General features: G+C 60.7%; 1 protein-coding gene across 8 annotated transcripts in view; it reads right to left on the bottom strand.

Annotated features, from left to right (window-relative positions):
• Nucleotides 1-15,233, bottom strand: part of LOC122153779 (histone deacetylase 7-like) — a 90,437-nt gene that overhangs the window by 5,285 nt on the left and 69,919 nt on the right. For 7 of the 8 annotated variants that reach the window (XM_042796742.1, XM_042796747.1, XM_042796741.1 and 4 more), the window contains exons 2-15: nt 11,291-11,487; nt 9,505-9,595; nt 7,367-7,478; nt 6,761-6,876; nt 6,465-6,587; nt 5,926-6,035; nt 5,397-5,513; nt 4,978-5,176; nt 3,914-4,122; nt 3,430-3,639; nt 1,732-1,957; nt 1,141-1,274; nt 393-513; nt 92-141 (exon numbers count right to left, since the gene is read on the bottom strand). In XM_042796742.1, coding sequence (XP_042652676.1) covers nt 92-141; nt 393-513; nt 1,141-1,274; nt 1,732-1,957; nt 3,430-3,639; nt 3,914-4,122; nt 4,978-5,176; nt 5,397-5,513; nt 5,926-6,035; nt 6,465-6,587; nt 6,761-6,876; nt 7,367-7,478; nt 9,505-9,595; nt 11,291-11,487 — 2,015 coding nt within the window. The remainder of the gene's footprint in view (nt 1-91; nt 142-392; nt 514-1,140; nt 1,275-1,731; nt 1,958-3,429; nt 3,640-3,913; nt 4,123-4,977; nt 5,177-5,396; nt 5,514-5,925; nt 6,036-6,464; nt 6,588-6,760; nt 6,877-7,366; nt 7,479-9,504; nt 9,596-11,290; nt 11,488-15,233) is intronic. The other variant, XM_042796743.1, reaches the window with a different exon arrangement.

Below are 15,233 nucleotides of genomic sequence, written 5' to 3'. Positions count from 1 at the left end.
TCCGCTCAAGCCCGTGAGCAGGCCCTCGCTGGGGACAGCAAAAAGGAACGACCCTGTCCAAAACCAGCCAGAGCAGAGATCGAGCACTTACCCCCACCCCTCCGCAGGGCAGCATGACGAACATCCGCTGAGACAGGATCCCTGCAGAGAGAGGGGACAGCGAGGACTTCAGAGCTGAGAAACTGAGGCACGGTGGGGGGACAGGGCGCGTGGCACAGGGCTCCCAAGGGAGGGAGCTTTAGGCTTGGCCGCTTGGCCAGAATTAGGAGCAGCTTCCAGGGGAGCTGCTTGGTGGCTGAGGGTGCTCCGAGACGCACTGTGGGTGTGCAGGCAGGGCCAGGCAGCAGGAGAAGGCACGGCTGCCCGAGGGAGCGGTGGGGGCGCCGACTCACCTGCCAGCTTCCCGTTGTCCAGTTTCAGGCGGTTGAGGGGATTGGTGCCGTAGAGGAAGACGTGGCGCTCCGTATGGACACACTGCAGCTCTTCCAGGGTGGCCTTGCGTCCCCGCAGGCACTGTGGCGGAGAAGGGCTGTGAGCAAACCGCTCCAGGAGGGAGGTTCAGGCTCTCCCAGCCGAGCACACCGGCCGCCGAGGGTGGAGGCATCACGTCCTGCTGTCCGTGTACAGCCGCACCTCGCGTCACCGCGGCCGGGGAGGCAGCCGCAAAGCTGAGCTCCCTTTGCACTGGATTGGAGCTTGGGCACCCCCCTCCTTCGCAGGCAGGGGTCAGGCAGGAAATGCCAACACCACCTTCCGACAACTGCAGAGCCTTGCGGGGGCCCCTCCGCCCAGCTAGACCAGGGCAAGGTTTCTAACAGACTGGAACTGACCCTGGTGTTCCCCGAGTTGCTAAAACACCCCGTTTTGGTAGAGCTCACGCCTCTCCCTAAGCCCATCTTCCAGCAGAGCAGACTGCCGCTGCCATCTGAAGCTGGAGACGGTCAGCCCAGCATGCTCCAGCCTGGCACTGCCAGGAATGCATAAGTCCAAATCCTCTGGATAACGACGGTAAACGGGCTGAGAAGAGCAAGGAGCAAAAGGGACGGGAGGCGGGAGCAGGATGCCCTGTCGCAGCATTAGCACGAGAGGGGCTCGTAGCAGCATCCCCCTCCCGGCTCCCACCCTGCTGCTCGCGCTCACCTCGCACTGGCTGCGCAGCCCTCTCTCCTGCAGCCGGGACCAGATGCTCTGGATCCTGCCCGCGTGCTCCGGGTGGTTGCTGTTGTCGCCGCAGGAGCACTGGTGTTTGAGCATCACCGAGTCGTAAACCAGTCCTGCCACGCACAAGGAGAGACTGGACTGGACACCCAGGCCTCGACAGTGCTGAGCCTAATTCAGCTTTTTCAGGGACTGGCCGAGACCCCAAACACCCGTAACTATTTGGTTCGACTGAAACACCTCCCTCCAACCACGGCAGCCTCTCTCCCAACGTGCTTGAAGCAAATCCTGCCTGGGATATGTAAGAGCTGAACCTTGCCAGAGCTGCTGGACCAGGATGGCAGTCAAGGGGCCTTTTCCTGCTTGAAAAAGCCACCTTAGATAAGGAAAAGGGGCCCCTCATGGCTTGCTCTGCTCTTTTTGCAGCCAGCCAGCGCACTCCCAAGCATTTATGAGTCTGGGAGTGAGCAGGACTGATGCTAAGCTGCCCTTGGGCACCCCCACCTCCCTTCCAGCTCTTGTCCCCAGCTGCTGCTCCAGCTGTGACAGCCCCACACAGGGGCTGGGCCGTACCTGTTGTGAAGTGTGGCTTGGCTGGCTGCTCCTGCACAGGCAGGGAGAGCGTCTTGGAGGCCGTATCCTGGGCAGGCAGGGAGACTGTCGCGGTGGCAGGAGATGACTGGGCCCTGGAGAGGGGCCTGTGCCCCGCATGGATGGTGGGGACCATGGGGGAGTCGGCCAAGGGCTGTCTCTTGAGGAGCTGCTGCTGTGCACGCTGGTAGGAATCCCAGAGATAAGCCTGATGGAGGGAGGCGGCGGTGAGCCCGGCACCAGGGAGGCGAGAGCAGCATCAGCTGGCACAGGGAAGGGAGCCCTGCACTGGGGTCTGGGCAGGGCAGCCCCCTCCCACGCTGCGGGGGCTCGGAGCTGGTTTGCAGGAGCTGGGACACGTCGGGGCAGCGTTTGCTGCTCTCTGCTGGCTCAGCCCCGCAGCGCTGGGCAGCCCCACTGCACGGCGCAGCAACCTGGGGACCATGCCCAACAATTTGGGGGACCATGCCCAGCAATTTGGGGAATGATGCCCAGCAACCTGGGGGACCATGCCCAGCAATTTGGGGACCACAGCCAGCAATTTGGGGAATGATGCCTAGCAACCTGAGGGAACATGCCCAGCAATTTGGGGAATGATGCCCAGCAACCTGAGGACCACGGCCAGCAATTTGGGGAATGATGCCCAGCAACCTGGGGGACCATGGCCAGCAATTTGGGGAACAATGCCCAGCAACTTGGGGGAACATGGCCAGCAATTTGGGGAACAATGCCCAGCAACCTGGGGGAACATGGCCAGCAATTTGGGGAACGATGCCCAGCAACCTGGGGGACCATGCCCAACAATTTGGGGGACCATGCCCAGCAACCTGGGGGACCATGCCCAGCAATTTGAGGGGATGATCCCCAGCAACCTGGGGGTACACGCCCAGCAATTTGGGGAACGATGCCCAGCAACCTGGGGGACCATGCCCAGCAATTTGGGGAATGATACCCAGCAACCTGGGGGTACACGCCCAGCAATTTGGGGAACAATGCCCAGCAACTTGGGGGAACATGGCCAGCAATTTGGGGAATGATGGCCAGCAACCTGGGGGACCATGCCCAGCAATTTGAGGGGATGATGCCCAGCAATTTGAGGAATGATGCCCAGCAACCTGGGGGACACTGCCCAGCAAGTTGTGGGGACGATGCCCAGCAAGTTGGGGGATGATATCCCACCTTGCTGACACCAAGGGTGGCTGCAGCTCTCCTTCCTGTCCTAGTGAACTACTTCGGGCTCAAGGAAGGTACAGACACGGTGCCTGTGTCTTTATCCACACAGCATCCCTCTACAGAAGTGGCTCTCTGAATCTGATCTGAATCTTCCTGGGCTCAGGAGGCTACCAGCTTCGCTGCGTTTGTGCAAAGCCTCAAATGGGAGAGACCAAGGGATGGAGAAAAGAATTGCTCCAGATGGCAGGGCAGGGATCTCTGCATGCTGCCTGTTCAGGACTAATGCTCAAAGCAATTAAGCCACAAGAGGAGAGAGGGACAAGGCTAGGAATGCTAATTATTACAGCCAACTCCTGAGCCTGTTCGGAGGGCTTCAAACCAACCACACTGAGGGCTCCACGCAGCTTGGGGCAGCCGGGGAAAGCACCGTCCCTTTTGTCCCAGGAGGGAAAGGGCTGCTACTGATTCCTCCCCGGGGCTCTCTCATCCCTGCCAGCCCTTGTGTACCTGCTGTAGGACAAGCTCCTCTTGAGGCTGCATCATCTTCTGCGTCCTCTCGGGCTCCTTCACGCCGCTCCCCGGCCGGGCGGGCTCCACACGTGCCCTTGCCGCGTCGCTGCTCTCAGCTCCGGTTTCTGGGAGCGTCCCCTCGGCCTCCATGTCCTCCGAGGAGGGGATCTGCCGCAGACGGGGCTTCTCGCTGGATTTGGCCATGCGCTGCAGCCGGAAGGGTCACGAATGAGCACAGAGAGGTGGCAGGGGACAGGCCAAGCCAAGAAGGTCATGGGCGGTGGCAGGGCATCTAGGGGCAGGAGCACGGTGGATGTGGGAGCCAAGGAAGCTGAGCAGGTACCCTCAGCTCTGGGCAAGGCAGCATCTCGCACGCCTTGGACACGTGGCACTCACAGCCTAGCAGGTATGGATGCCATCCTGCGCCCTTCCAGCACCTCTCTCCCATTGCCTCCTACCTGCCCAGCTCTCCAGGGCTTACCTTGCCCAGATGCGTCTGCTGCTTCAGTCTCTCCAGGAACTGGGCGTGGTGCTGCTGGTACACCAGTTGCTGCTGGATGGCTTTGGGGTTCTGGGGCAGGGGCTCCGAGCGGGTCCTGCCCAGCGGTTTATGGTGGCCTGGGAGCGAGAGGCGCTCGGCAGAGATGAGCGAGGGGGCGAAGGAGAAGGGGACCGTTCCCAGACCTGGCACTGGAGCAGGGAGGAAGGAGAGGTGAGGGGTGGCGTCGTCCACCGGGCAGGCATGACAACCTGCAGGGCTGCCAGTCCACAGCACGGCAAGCAGCAGTGCTGTCTGCCCCCACGCAGGCTATCTCCAGAGAGCCCTAAAAATGACAGCGACCCAGCCCTGGGGCCCAGTATCTGGTAGGCTGGGACGGACAGGCTGTGCCTTCATGGCTCCCCCTCCTTCTGTCCCCATCTCTTTGTCCCTCAGGGGTCTGGGGACAGGTTCTGGCTGACCTCAATCATTTCAGTCCCCTCTCAGCTTCATCCTCAATGGGAGAAGCTTCCTTCCCTGCAGGTATCAGAGGGCAGGGAGAGATGGAGCCAGGAACCAGCACAAAGGAGCCACTTCTCTTTCTGCTACAGTCAGAGCGGATTTCCTAGAGGGGCTGGTGGGGAATAAGGCAGCTCAGAGTCACAGCCAAGAGGTCTGAGCTGCCCTGCTCAACGCAGGGTCTGTAGTGAAATCTGCTGGCACAAAAGCCTAGGAAGAGGCAGGAAAGGCCCCTTGGAGGGGGCTAGTGGGCTGCGGGCAGGGTGAACAGCTCCACACCAGCCCAGCTCAGGCAGGGCAAGGGGCAGCTGGAGGGAAGAGCCAAAGCTACGGTGCTCTCGGCGTTGCCGAGGCCGTGGTGCGTGGCACGGACACGCTTGCTGGCCAGCCAGAACCAGGGATGACATCTTCCACCCCGTCAGCCCCGGCTCATGGGAGAGAAATGGAGAAAACAAGGCCACTGGGCTTTCCCAGCACCCAAAGCACCCGCCTGCCCCGAGCGAAGCTCCCCACTGAGCTCAGTGGCTGTCACCGAGCTCGGCACTTACCTGCCACCAGCGGAGTGTGGGTGACCGAGGGCTCGAGGATGATGACGGGCTGGAGCCGAGGGGATAAGGGGCTCCCAGCCTCGTGCTGCTCCAAGCCAGCCGGTATGAACATGGGCGAGTGCGTGCTGGTGAGGACAGGTCCGTTCAGCACGGGCACCCGGTGCGCCAGGCTGGAGAGGGGGCGGCGATCTGCCTCTCCCTGCAGAGAGGGGGGAGGCCTGAGTTAGCAACCCGCCAGGACACAGCACGGGGAGGGGACGGCATGTTCCCCCCGTGCCCAAAGGCAGCAGCTGTGAATACTGAGAGCCAGCACACGCCTGGCGTTGCCCCCGGAACCCCCGGCCCAAAGCAAAGGGTTTTCCCTGCCCCGCGGGGACCCTCTGCCCAGTTCTGGGGCTACCTACATCCTGGCTACCTACCCTGGTGCTAGTGGTAGCTGGCAATCCCAGCGTGATGGCTGGAAGGGAGGCTGCACTCTGCAGGGCAAACTGGGCCAGTGAGCTCTCCTGCATCATCAGGCGCTGGGCCAGGGGCGTCTGCACCAAACACAATTCATTAGTCTTCTGCTCCAGCAGCAGCAGAGCTCAGCACGGGACAAGCAGCTCAGGCATGGGGAGCAGAAGAGGGTGGCTGAGCCCCAGCCGCCTGGGGGAACGCCTGGGGCCAGGGCAAGGGGCCATCAGGGACCCGTGGGGACAGCACATACACTAGGAGACAAGAAATGCACGCTGTGAAGGCGGGCAGTGTGTCAGGGGCAGCGCTGGGCCGGGCAGAGGATCCCACCATGCAGGGAGAGCAGGGCTAAGGGCAGTGGGGTTCAGGGCTGGGGTCCCTCGGGGGGGATGCTACCTTCGCCTGAGCCTAGGATGGGAGTGGGAGGTGAGGGCACCCAACCCTGGGGTCAGGAAGCCCCAACCCACCTCTGGCTGCGAGGCCGTCGTAACTCACCTCGTGGGCCATGCCGGAGGCAGCGGGGAGGGCTCCGTGCTCAGCGGGCAGGCTGTCGTTGGGAGAGCTGCAGCCGGACACGGGGGTGCTGCTACTGCTCGGGGACGAGTCTGGGCAGGGAAAAGAAACAAGGGGGTGGTGGGCACATGCACCCAGAGAAGGGCTACACAGCCCCTACCCCAGCCCTTCCTCCTGCCCACTGCCCTCCTAGGGCTGGCAGTGGAGGTGCTGCCAGTGCATGAGGCACCACACCACCATGAGGAATCCTGACCAGCCGTGTTCGCTCAGAGCCTTGGACCCTTCCAGCCTTGTAGCCCCATCCCGAGCCCGAGAAGCAGCGGGGTACAGCTGCAGCAACGCCCTTTCTTGGCTCATCTATCCCTGCACCGTCACGGCAGAGAGCTCCAACGCGCCAAGCCCCGGAGACACGGCCCCCAAGCAGATGTGGCACAGGATCCTGGGCAGACTGTAGCTGCTCCAGCCTGGCCCTGAGTTCTCTCCGAAGCCCTGAGATATGAGGTTCCAGGCAGAGCCCTCACCAATGGCCTCGGGCGGCCGCCTCTTCAGCGAGGGGGGAGCGCTCTCCTTCCGCGTCAGGGGGTTCTTGCGTCGGTCAAGGCACTTCCTGGGCTTGCAACGCACCTTCAGGTTGGGCTCAGACGCTGCGAGCAGACAAAACCGTTTAGTCCCGGCCCCACTGCTGATGGGGGGGGGGGGGAAGCTGGGCTGGTTTGTGGGGCCAGGGCACCCCGCTTCTCAGCTCCAGCCGTCCCCTGCAAGCAGACTGCGAGGGCAGCACACCGGGAGGGAGCTGGAGTTATCCCCAAGGCCTGACCTGTCTTCCGCAGCGGAAAATGCTCTGGGGGGTCAAGAGAAGTGCTGGGGACGGGGGGCAGGAAGGTGCTGAGCACAGGGGGGGAAGGGCCCTCAGGATCCAGAGGCTCCAGAGACCTGTGGGGAGAAACCACCTTGTCAGAGACCTCTCCCAGTTGGCAGCCACGTGCCACTCATGCTACGCCCTCCAACGGGTGACCCGTGAGCCACTGCCCTTCCTGGGCGTTTGCTAGCTCTTCTGCCAGTGGCCAAAAAGGCCTGGCCTGTCCACTACCACAAGCACCTGTAGAAGGGATCCAGCTGCTAGTTTTGCCTTGTCTTGGGACAAAAGACAAGAAGCCTGACAGTACTTTTTGGGTGAGGAGTGGGACAAGCCATCAAAGTCCAACAAGGGCAGGAAAAGCAATGTGGGAGCTTCATCCACCTCCTGCAGGCACTTAACACAGAACCAAGCTACCTCACCCCAACAGACATTAGCTAAGCAGTATCTCTAAAGACCAAGAAGCAGAAGATAACAGCAAGGTCTTGCCCAGGATAAACAGCCACCTTTTCTGGGCGCTGAGCAGATGTCCTGCTCGGGGCAGGCCAGCGGATGCCCTCACTTTACCTGTACGGCATGGCTGAAGGGTTGGGGTTGCTGGTCCTCTCCAAAGCTGCCTGCTGCTTCTTCAGGATGACCTCAGCCAGCTTCTGCTTCACCACTGTGCTGGCCACAGCACCTGCAGAAAGACCAGCAACGACCACACAAGGGCTGAGAGCTGACACAGAGCACTCTGAAGGATCCCTGCAGGCATGAGCGTGGCCCCACAGCTCCCCCATGGCTGCACAAGTCATGCCAGGATGGCTGGAGACCCTCTACAAGAACGCAGACGCCGACAAAACCCTGTGGAGGTGCTTGGTGCAGTTCCCAGGTCAGTGTTGGCTCAGCTGGGACCACCAGAGTTTCCCAGGGCATCACGGAAGCATCTCTGTCCCTCCCTCAGCTCTCCCACATCATCTCGGGAGCCCCAGCATTTCGCCTGTGCCTTGTTGAGCATTAGGAGTGCGGCTGGTGAGAGGCAAAGCGTTGCCAGAGGCAAGTCTCAGCTGCAGAGCTGCCTGCTTCATCTGAGCCAGAGCGAGCAGGTATAAGCTGACACCCACAGAATAAAGAGGGCATGAAAGCACAACGTGGCTTGTAAAGCAGTGACAAAACTCCCACGTGTGCATGGAATCTTTCTGAAGCCTCTCCAGAGACACTGTGCCCTGGGGCTCTTTGAGCCTGTGTTACACGCTGGTAATTTCCAGCTGCCGGCATACAGCTCTGCCTGCCCTGCACCTCCGCCCCCCCCCACAGCCACGCTCTGCCCCCAAACAGGGACAGCTTGCACGAGAGACAGCCAGAAGAAGAAAGCCTCTCCAAACAGTTCAGGGGATGGCTTTGAGGCTCCTGAATCTCTTGGTGGAGCTGCGCTCTTCCAGAAGAGCATGAGACTTACCACAACCCGCCAGCAAACAAACGGCGGCGACCCACGTTCAACACCTGGCAAACGCCCCCCAGGGTGCCGTGAGCTTCCCGTGTTTCCCCACCTCAGACTCGGGCCCATTCCCGTGCTCCCACCCACACCAGGCCACATCCCCATCCATCCGTTCCAGCAGAAACACTCTGTGGCTACAACGGGGATGGCTCTGAGCTTCTGGGCCAGCGCTCAGCGCCTCCGAGCGCAAGTTCCTTGAGTCGTTTGTGTGATTAACCCCCAGATTGCACAAAGAGGCTGCGTGGAGGCCGCCACGCTCCGCCACGCTGAGCTGACCGTGTTTCCAGGAGCTGTTTGCTCAGGGATGGCACGGAAAGGGCAGGCGCTGCGCTTTCGGCACTGCAATTAGCCCCATCCCGGGAAGCGCGGCAGAGCGGCCCGTGCTCCGCAGCCACGTCGGTGCCGAGGGGGGAATAGCAGCTTGACATAGCTCAGCCTGGAAGGACGGGTGGCCGGCAGGCTCGCGGACGCTGGGATGGGCGCAGGGCGTCGGATGCATGCTGCAGCTGCAGCTTTGGGTGGGGATGCAGCGCTCTGCGCATCCGAAAGCTCCGAGCGAGCTCCCTGCGGCGACTGGCACTAGATGGCGCAGGGAGATCGCAGCCGGACAAAGGTTTGCAAACCTTTCTGCCCGGCGTGGAGCAGGGCTGGGGAGGGGGGGAGCCCAACTAACCTCTCCCCACTGCCACGGGAGCTCCAGCTCGGGGCTGGCGAATTCACGCCTTGCCCAGCACCGTCAGCTCGGGTAGCATCGCTGCCGTGGCCGCAGGGCACGAGGCAAAGTTAGCACGGAGATCTATTGTGACCACCCGGTTGGCATGGTTAGGAAGGACATGAAGGAGAAACACCAGCCAGGCCAGGGCCAAAAAAATCTCTTGCCAGCTGCTAAGTGCAACTTGCTGGCATCGCTGCTTGGTGCTCTGAAGGACCAGACTTCCCCGTGGAGACTAAGCTGTTCTCGTGGCCCCAGGCAGGCACTGAGCACGGGCTCAGCTCCATGCACAGGATGGAGATGCTCGGTGGGGTGGATGTTATCACATGCCTTTAGACCAAGAGAAAGCAGAGCTTGGTCTGGATAAGGGCCGAACCCCCTGCCGAGCCCCCTTCTCAAAGCCACTCTGACCTCACTCCCTCTGTCAGCTGAGTCCCCCCGTTTTGGGGACACGGCTCCTCGGGCAGAGACGCGGCACCCGGTGCCACGTGCCAGCGGACACACAGAGGCTCTTACTTCGTTTGCTCTTGTCCTTGTTGAGGATCTGCCGCAGCTCCTGCTCCTGTTGCCCAGGCTCAGCTTCACGGTGCGGGGACTCCATGGTCACCTGCGAGAGGAGCGGGACATCAGCACCAGGACACCCCAGCCTCACCCAACACAGACCGAAGCCCTCCGACCCCCTTCCGAAGCCCAAGGCACGACGACGCGGTGATGGAGCAGGTCTGAAAGAACCCGTTTTGTCATTTTGGGAAACGCGATGGGCAGCCCTGGCTGACAAGAACGCGTTAAGTTGTTTCATCACAGCAAACCGGACGCATCTTTGTCTCCGGAGACGCTCTCCCCGGGGACATTGTAAAACTCAATCCAGTCTGTTTCAGCTTGCTGCCTTTCATGGTGTTTTGACATATCTGTAGCTAGGGCGTGTTGTAATACAACAAAAACTAAAAATTACAGTTGACTAAAAAGGGGAAAAAAGAAAAAAACCTATTATACTAGTCTTAAAAGTGTGGATCTTGGTGTTTTCCAGAGCTGAAGTTTTCAGAGATGATCCCATCTCACAGGGAGGTCAGAAAGCACAAATGCCTCCAAGCACCCAACAGTCGTGGCAGCAGCAGCATCTCAAACTCTCCTTGCGTGGACCGAGCTGATGCTGAGCCTCTCCCGAAAAGCTTCAGTCTGATCCCCCCGGGGCTTCCAGACAAGGTTACTGGGACCAGTGAGCCCACACCACGCACTGAGAGCTGGGCTGGCGCTCAGGGGCAGAGCACATGGGACGTGAGAGACATGGACGAGGTTGGGCTTCTTTAGTTCAGCAGTGAGGGGGTACAACCACATCTTCCACCCCAAAAAGATGGAGCCTCCTCCAAGGGCTGCAGCAAAAAGGGGGAGCAGCAACGGCTCAGATGTGCCACGAGGAAAATCCCAGCTGGATATGTGGAACTGCTTCCTGCCACCAGCACGGGGCAGCCCTGCGACTGCGACGTGCAGGGGGTGATCTCTGCGCTTGGAGATGGTCACAGCCCGCCTGGACGTGGTCCTCTGCAACCTGCCCTGCCTCTAAAGTTGGCCCTGACCTCAGCAGGGGCCTCCGAGGAACCATCCCAGCTAAATCTTGCTGTAATTTTGTGACAATGCAGAGCCTGGCAGCAGAGGCTGTGCAGGGCAGGGGTGCTATTCTGGGTGACACTAGAGAATTTCAGTGAAGACTTCCCAGAAAAGCAAATTAGCTTGTAAAGTGAGTAAGCCGTGCCTTTAGGGCAGAGAAACAGCGGTGGCCAAGCAGAGTGGCAGATCACAGACACCAGGCATCCTGTCCAGTCGCTCTGGCTCCTCGCTCAGCACACATGGTATGCGCTGAAAACATTTCCCTGCTTCACACATCCCAGGAGGCCCCAGCCCTCCCGCTGGCCTTGGCAGGACGGAGATTTGGCCTGAAAGTAAGTCACGAAACCCCCCCACCTGGCTCCCTAACCGGCCTCCTTGCGTCAGAATGGTCTCTGGGCTGGCTAAAAAGCACGACAGACTCTCCAGCTCAGGGAACAGAAGGAATTCACCTGGGAAGGTTATCTGGGGGGGGTAGGATTTACAGTCTTTTTTCCCTCTTAATTCCTGCCAGAGATGGGAGCTTGGGCAAAGCCAGCCCCGACGCAGGGCACTGCTGGCAGACACACGTGGCACCGTGAGCTGCGTGCTCTGGGGGCAAAATTAATTCTTCAGTGTGCCCAGTTCTTACCCAGCCGCTACCGAGAGAGGGTGTGGGGACCCACCCCCCCCCCGCCCCTGCACCCCAGCGTGCCCGTACCCTCACGTGCTGGTGGGCGAGCTGCTCCACTTGCTGCTGGTGCAGGCTGGCGAGGAAGAGCTGGTGCTGCAGCTGCTGCGTGTGCTTCAGGGCCAGCAGAGTGGTGTCAGAGCTGGGCTTGACGACGCGCTGCCCGATTCGCAGGTCCATGGGGGCGGTCTGGGGCACCCGTGGGGAGGTGCACGGGTTCACAGCAGCTGTCGAGACACAAAGTGGGGCACGGCTCAGTCCCTGCCCGGCTCAGAGCACCCTCTCTGGTAGGCACGGAACGCATCAGGATGGGGCCCGGGTATATCCCGATGCGCTGTGAGGAACGTGCCCTGCCATTGAGAAGGGCTTGCCACACACCATCTACTGCCTGCAAAAGCCTCCTCCATCATCTGGGGGGGAAAAAAAAAAAAAAAAATCCTGTAAATTATACACCTTTGGAGAGTCTCCAAGGTGCTGCAGGCATCTCTCCTGGACGCCACGGCTGAGAATTGCTCTGCAAATTTCAGACACTCCCGCCCTGCCTGGATGCACAGCCTCCCTGTGTGGTGAATCCCCCGTCCTCGTGGGAACACCTGAAATAGTCCCAACTACACACAGCGGCAGGGGATTTTCACCGCCCAGCTCCTAAAGCTTTGCTTAATTTATCCTGTAGGTGCCACGGGCCAGCGCAGAGCAGAGCCGGTCGCCTCCAGCTGCGACAAAACAGAAGCCAAACCTGCAGAAGAGCCACCCAGCCATGCAGACGCCCGCGGCTGCACCGCTCCTCCCGTGGCTCTGCAGAGAGATGCTCCAGATGCCCCCAACGTCACAGCGAGCCGGCCAAGCGCGGGCAGAAAGGGGATGAGTGAGCACGACAGCAGCTGAAGGATGCACGGACAGCCCCGACGGGCCCGGGGCATCCCACAAACCCAACGCAGCCGGGCGCAAGGCAGCCGTGGCTGCTGTAGCTTCGTGCTTCCCCACGGGCACCGCAGCACGGGGGAAGTTGGAAATAGGCAGGTGGGAAGGAAATTCTGCATTCAAAGGCACTGCAAGGGGGATGCTCTTGTCGCAGGGGGATGCTCTTGCAGGACGCAGGGCCGAGGCCGCTGCAGCCTGAGAACTAAATATTCAAAAGCAGTTTAAATTTAAAAAAAAAAAAAAAAAAAAAAGCAAACAACAAACTCAAATACAAACGTTATTTTACAGACAGAGAACCACACCCTGTGCTGTACAAACCTCAGCCTCAACGGCATCGGGGAGCTTGTGCTGATGACCACAATACTGCATGAGAAATCTCTGCCCCGTAATGCAGCATTTACACAGCTCTGGCAGGGGGAAACCCAGCAAACTCCCGCCCCAGCCCCTGCGTCCCTGCAAGGCGAAGGAGCACGAGTGTGCTCACCCGAGGAAGGCACAGGGACTATTAATAACTGCAGGCACACATCCCTGCAGACAACGGGGTGCACGGCCCTGCTGAAACGGGGCCAGATCTGGCTTTCCTGCACGGCCCAGGCAGGAAAAATTCCCTCTAGTCGAGGGCAAACGCTTCTCTGCACCAGCTCAGAAACATCCCCGACCTCAGCCCATGTTGGAGAAGGACCTGATGTTCCCAGGAAACCCCATCACAGGGTTTACTCCGTTCTCTCTCCGTCTCACTGATAACTGCCTGGGATTTAATTTGTCTCTGGCTAATTGGCTCTAATTGCTACACCCTGCCTGCCCCACCATCACCAGCGTGATATGGAGGTTGAGGAAGATTAACAGCCGCAGCCTGAAAGCCGCTGAGCTCCTCTGCCCCGTTATCACCCAGGCCTCGGGGCTGGACACAGTGTGATGCTGTGAGATGGGCAGGATGAGCCCCAACAGCCCCTTTGGGGGTCAGGCACGGCAAAAGCAGAGGAGTGCATTTCAGCTACGTTTTTATGAGCAAACCAGAAGCCAGGTGAAGTTACCCTACGCGAGAAAGCCCCTAGTCTTCTCTCAGCCCTTTGTTTTGCCTACCATGTGCCCTTCAACACCTGCAAGAAGCCAGGCAGGGGTCCCAAAAAGCCTGACATCCTCCACGGGGCTGACGATGCAGCCCAGCACTATGTGAGAGGCCACAGCACTCGGTGCCAGCACCCTGGGAGGCCGTACCTGCCTGCTGCTCCAGAAACCTCCCAGCTTCAGCAATCCCCAAAGGGCCTCAGATCTTGCTAAACATCAGCGATTTTGAAGGATGCAAGAGATAAGCCGGGCTGTCACCTCAGCTCACGTGTGTTCTCATCTCCCAGCGAGGAGGAGGAGGAGGATGCCGGAGGGATGGGTGCCGGCTGAGCCCCCCGGGGATGCTCGGCGGGGGGAAGGCTGGAGGGAGGCAGCGGCACGGCGTGCGTCGTGCTGCCCGATGCGCCGGGCTGCTGGCAGCCAGACAAGGACAGACTGTAACGAGCAAATCTCAGGGTGGGAAAGGGGGACTTCTGACAGCTCCCAGCTGAGCCAAATCCCCGCCGCGTGACGCGGTTATCTGCAGCAACTCGCGCAGCCGTCCCGCGGTCCCCTCCAGCCAAATGTCTCCGTCCTGCTGAACCCCACGGAAGGGCAGGAGCTGGGAAACGCAGCGGGGTGGCCGGGGGACCACGGCCATCGGGCTCAGCTTTGAGACCCTGAAAAGGCCTGCTTACAGGAAGAATCATCGTTCAGAGGGAAAAGTGGGGGGGGGGGTACGGGGAGGAAAGGACCAGCCCACCAAGCCACAGCCTCCATCCTCAGAGCTGACTGCATCTGGAGAAGAATTGTCACAGCCTTTCTCCGCTTGCGATGCTAAAAATGCCCACGGGGAGCTCCCACCGGCCAAAGCTCAGCAGCAGCAGCAGCAGCAGCAGCCTTGTTCTTCATCTTCCCATCAGCAGCATCCTCAGGCTCGGGAAGCTGCCCCTCCAGCACATCCTCGGGGCAAAAGGGGGCAAGAAGGTCTTGGGGGGGCAACCACAAGCAAAGGAAGGGCTACTACAGGCACCGCCGGGGATGGAGGGGTAGACGTGGGCGGTGGCACAGAGCCGAGGGGAAGGCACTGGCGGGGTCTCTGGGAATCTCTCTACCTCATTTGTTTGAGTCTTTTTAAAAACAAACTCCGAAGCAGCGGAAGAGGAGAAGTGGGAGGGAACGCGTGTGCTGGGGGAGAGGGAGGACGGGCAGGCCAGCGGCCAGCAGCCAGAAAAACAACTCCTCACCACTCACCCAGAGCCAGGAAAAAGGCTGTCGAGCATCCCCACTGCCAAGAGGCACCGGAGCCAGGGAAGAGCCGCCGGCAGAGGCTGCGCGGACCCTCCTCCCGCCCTGGCCCCCCAGCTCTGCACATCGATGGCACGGGGAGCACCCCACCACACCGGGCCTCGCTCAGCTGGGGATGTCTTAGCAAAATTTTTAAGGGGTGGGAAAGAGGGAGGATGGGATGAAAAAAAAGGCACCGTGAGAGAACGGACTGGCCTGAAGTGCCCCGGGGTGACACGGGGTGTCCCAGCCCCGCCGTTACAGCTTCGCGCCCGGCCAGCCCGGACTGAAGCCGCAAAACTCAGGGCGGTTTTCCAGAGCTTAGAAACACGTTGTAGGAGCCGAGTGCCAGGGCGGCGAGGGACGACGACCGGCCGGGGGCAACGGCGCTGGGAGCGCAGCCCAGCTCCTGGGCAGGAGCTTGGCCCACTGTCCCCACACTGGGACCCCCCCCCCCCCTTCCCGCCCCGGTGCACGGCACCTGCGTGTGGCAGCTCCCCGGGGATGCCCCGCATCCCTCCTGCCCCGGCCCGGGCTCCAGCAGCTCTGGCCCCCTTTTGCAAAGCCCTTCCTGCCCTGGGAGCTGTTTGTTTCAGTCGTGACCTCCCGTTGCAGCTTGAATTCATTTGGGGTTTCATGCCGGGACCTCTGCCAAGAGTTACAGTAAACAACTCCCCTCCTCGGCAGCCTCCGATGCTCACACATGATTCAGGGGGCA

Source organism: Tyto alba, unplaced genomic scaffold, assembly GCF_018691265.1.
Source record: "Tyto alba isolate M040663 unplaced genomic scaffold, T.alba_DEE_v4.0 Super-Scaffold_23, whole genome shotgun sequence".
Classification (NCBI taxonomy): Eukaryota; Metazoa; Chordata; class Aves; order Strigiformes; family Tytonidae; genus Tyto; species Tyto alba.
This window is presented reverse-complemented; position numbering and strand designations above follow the sequence as displayed.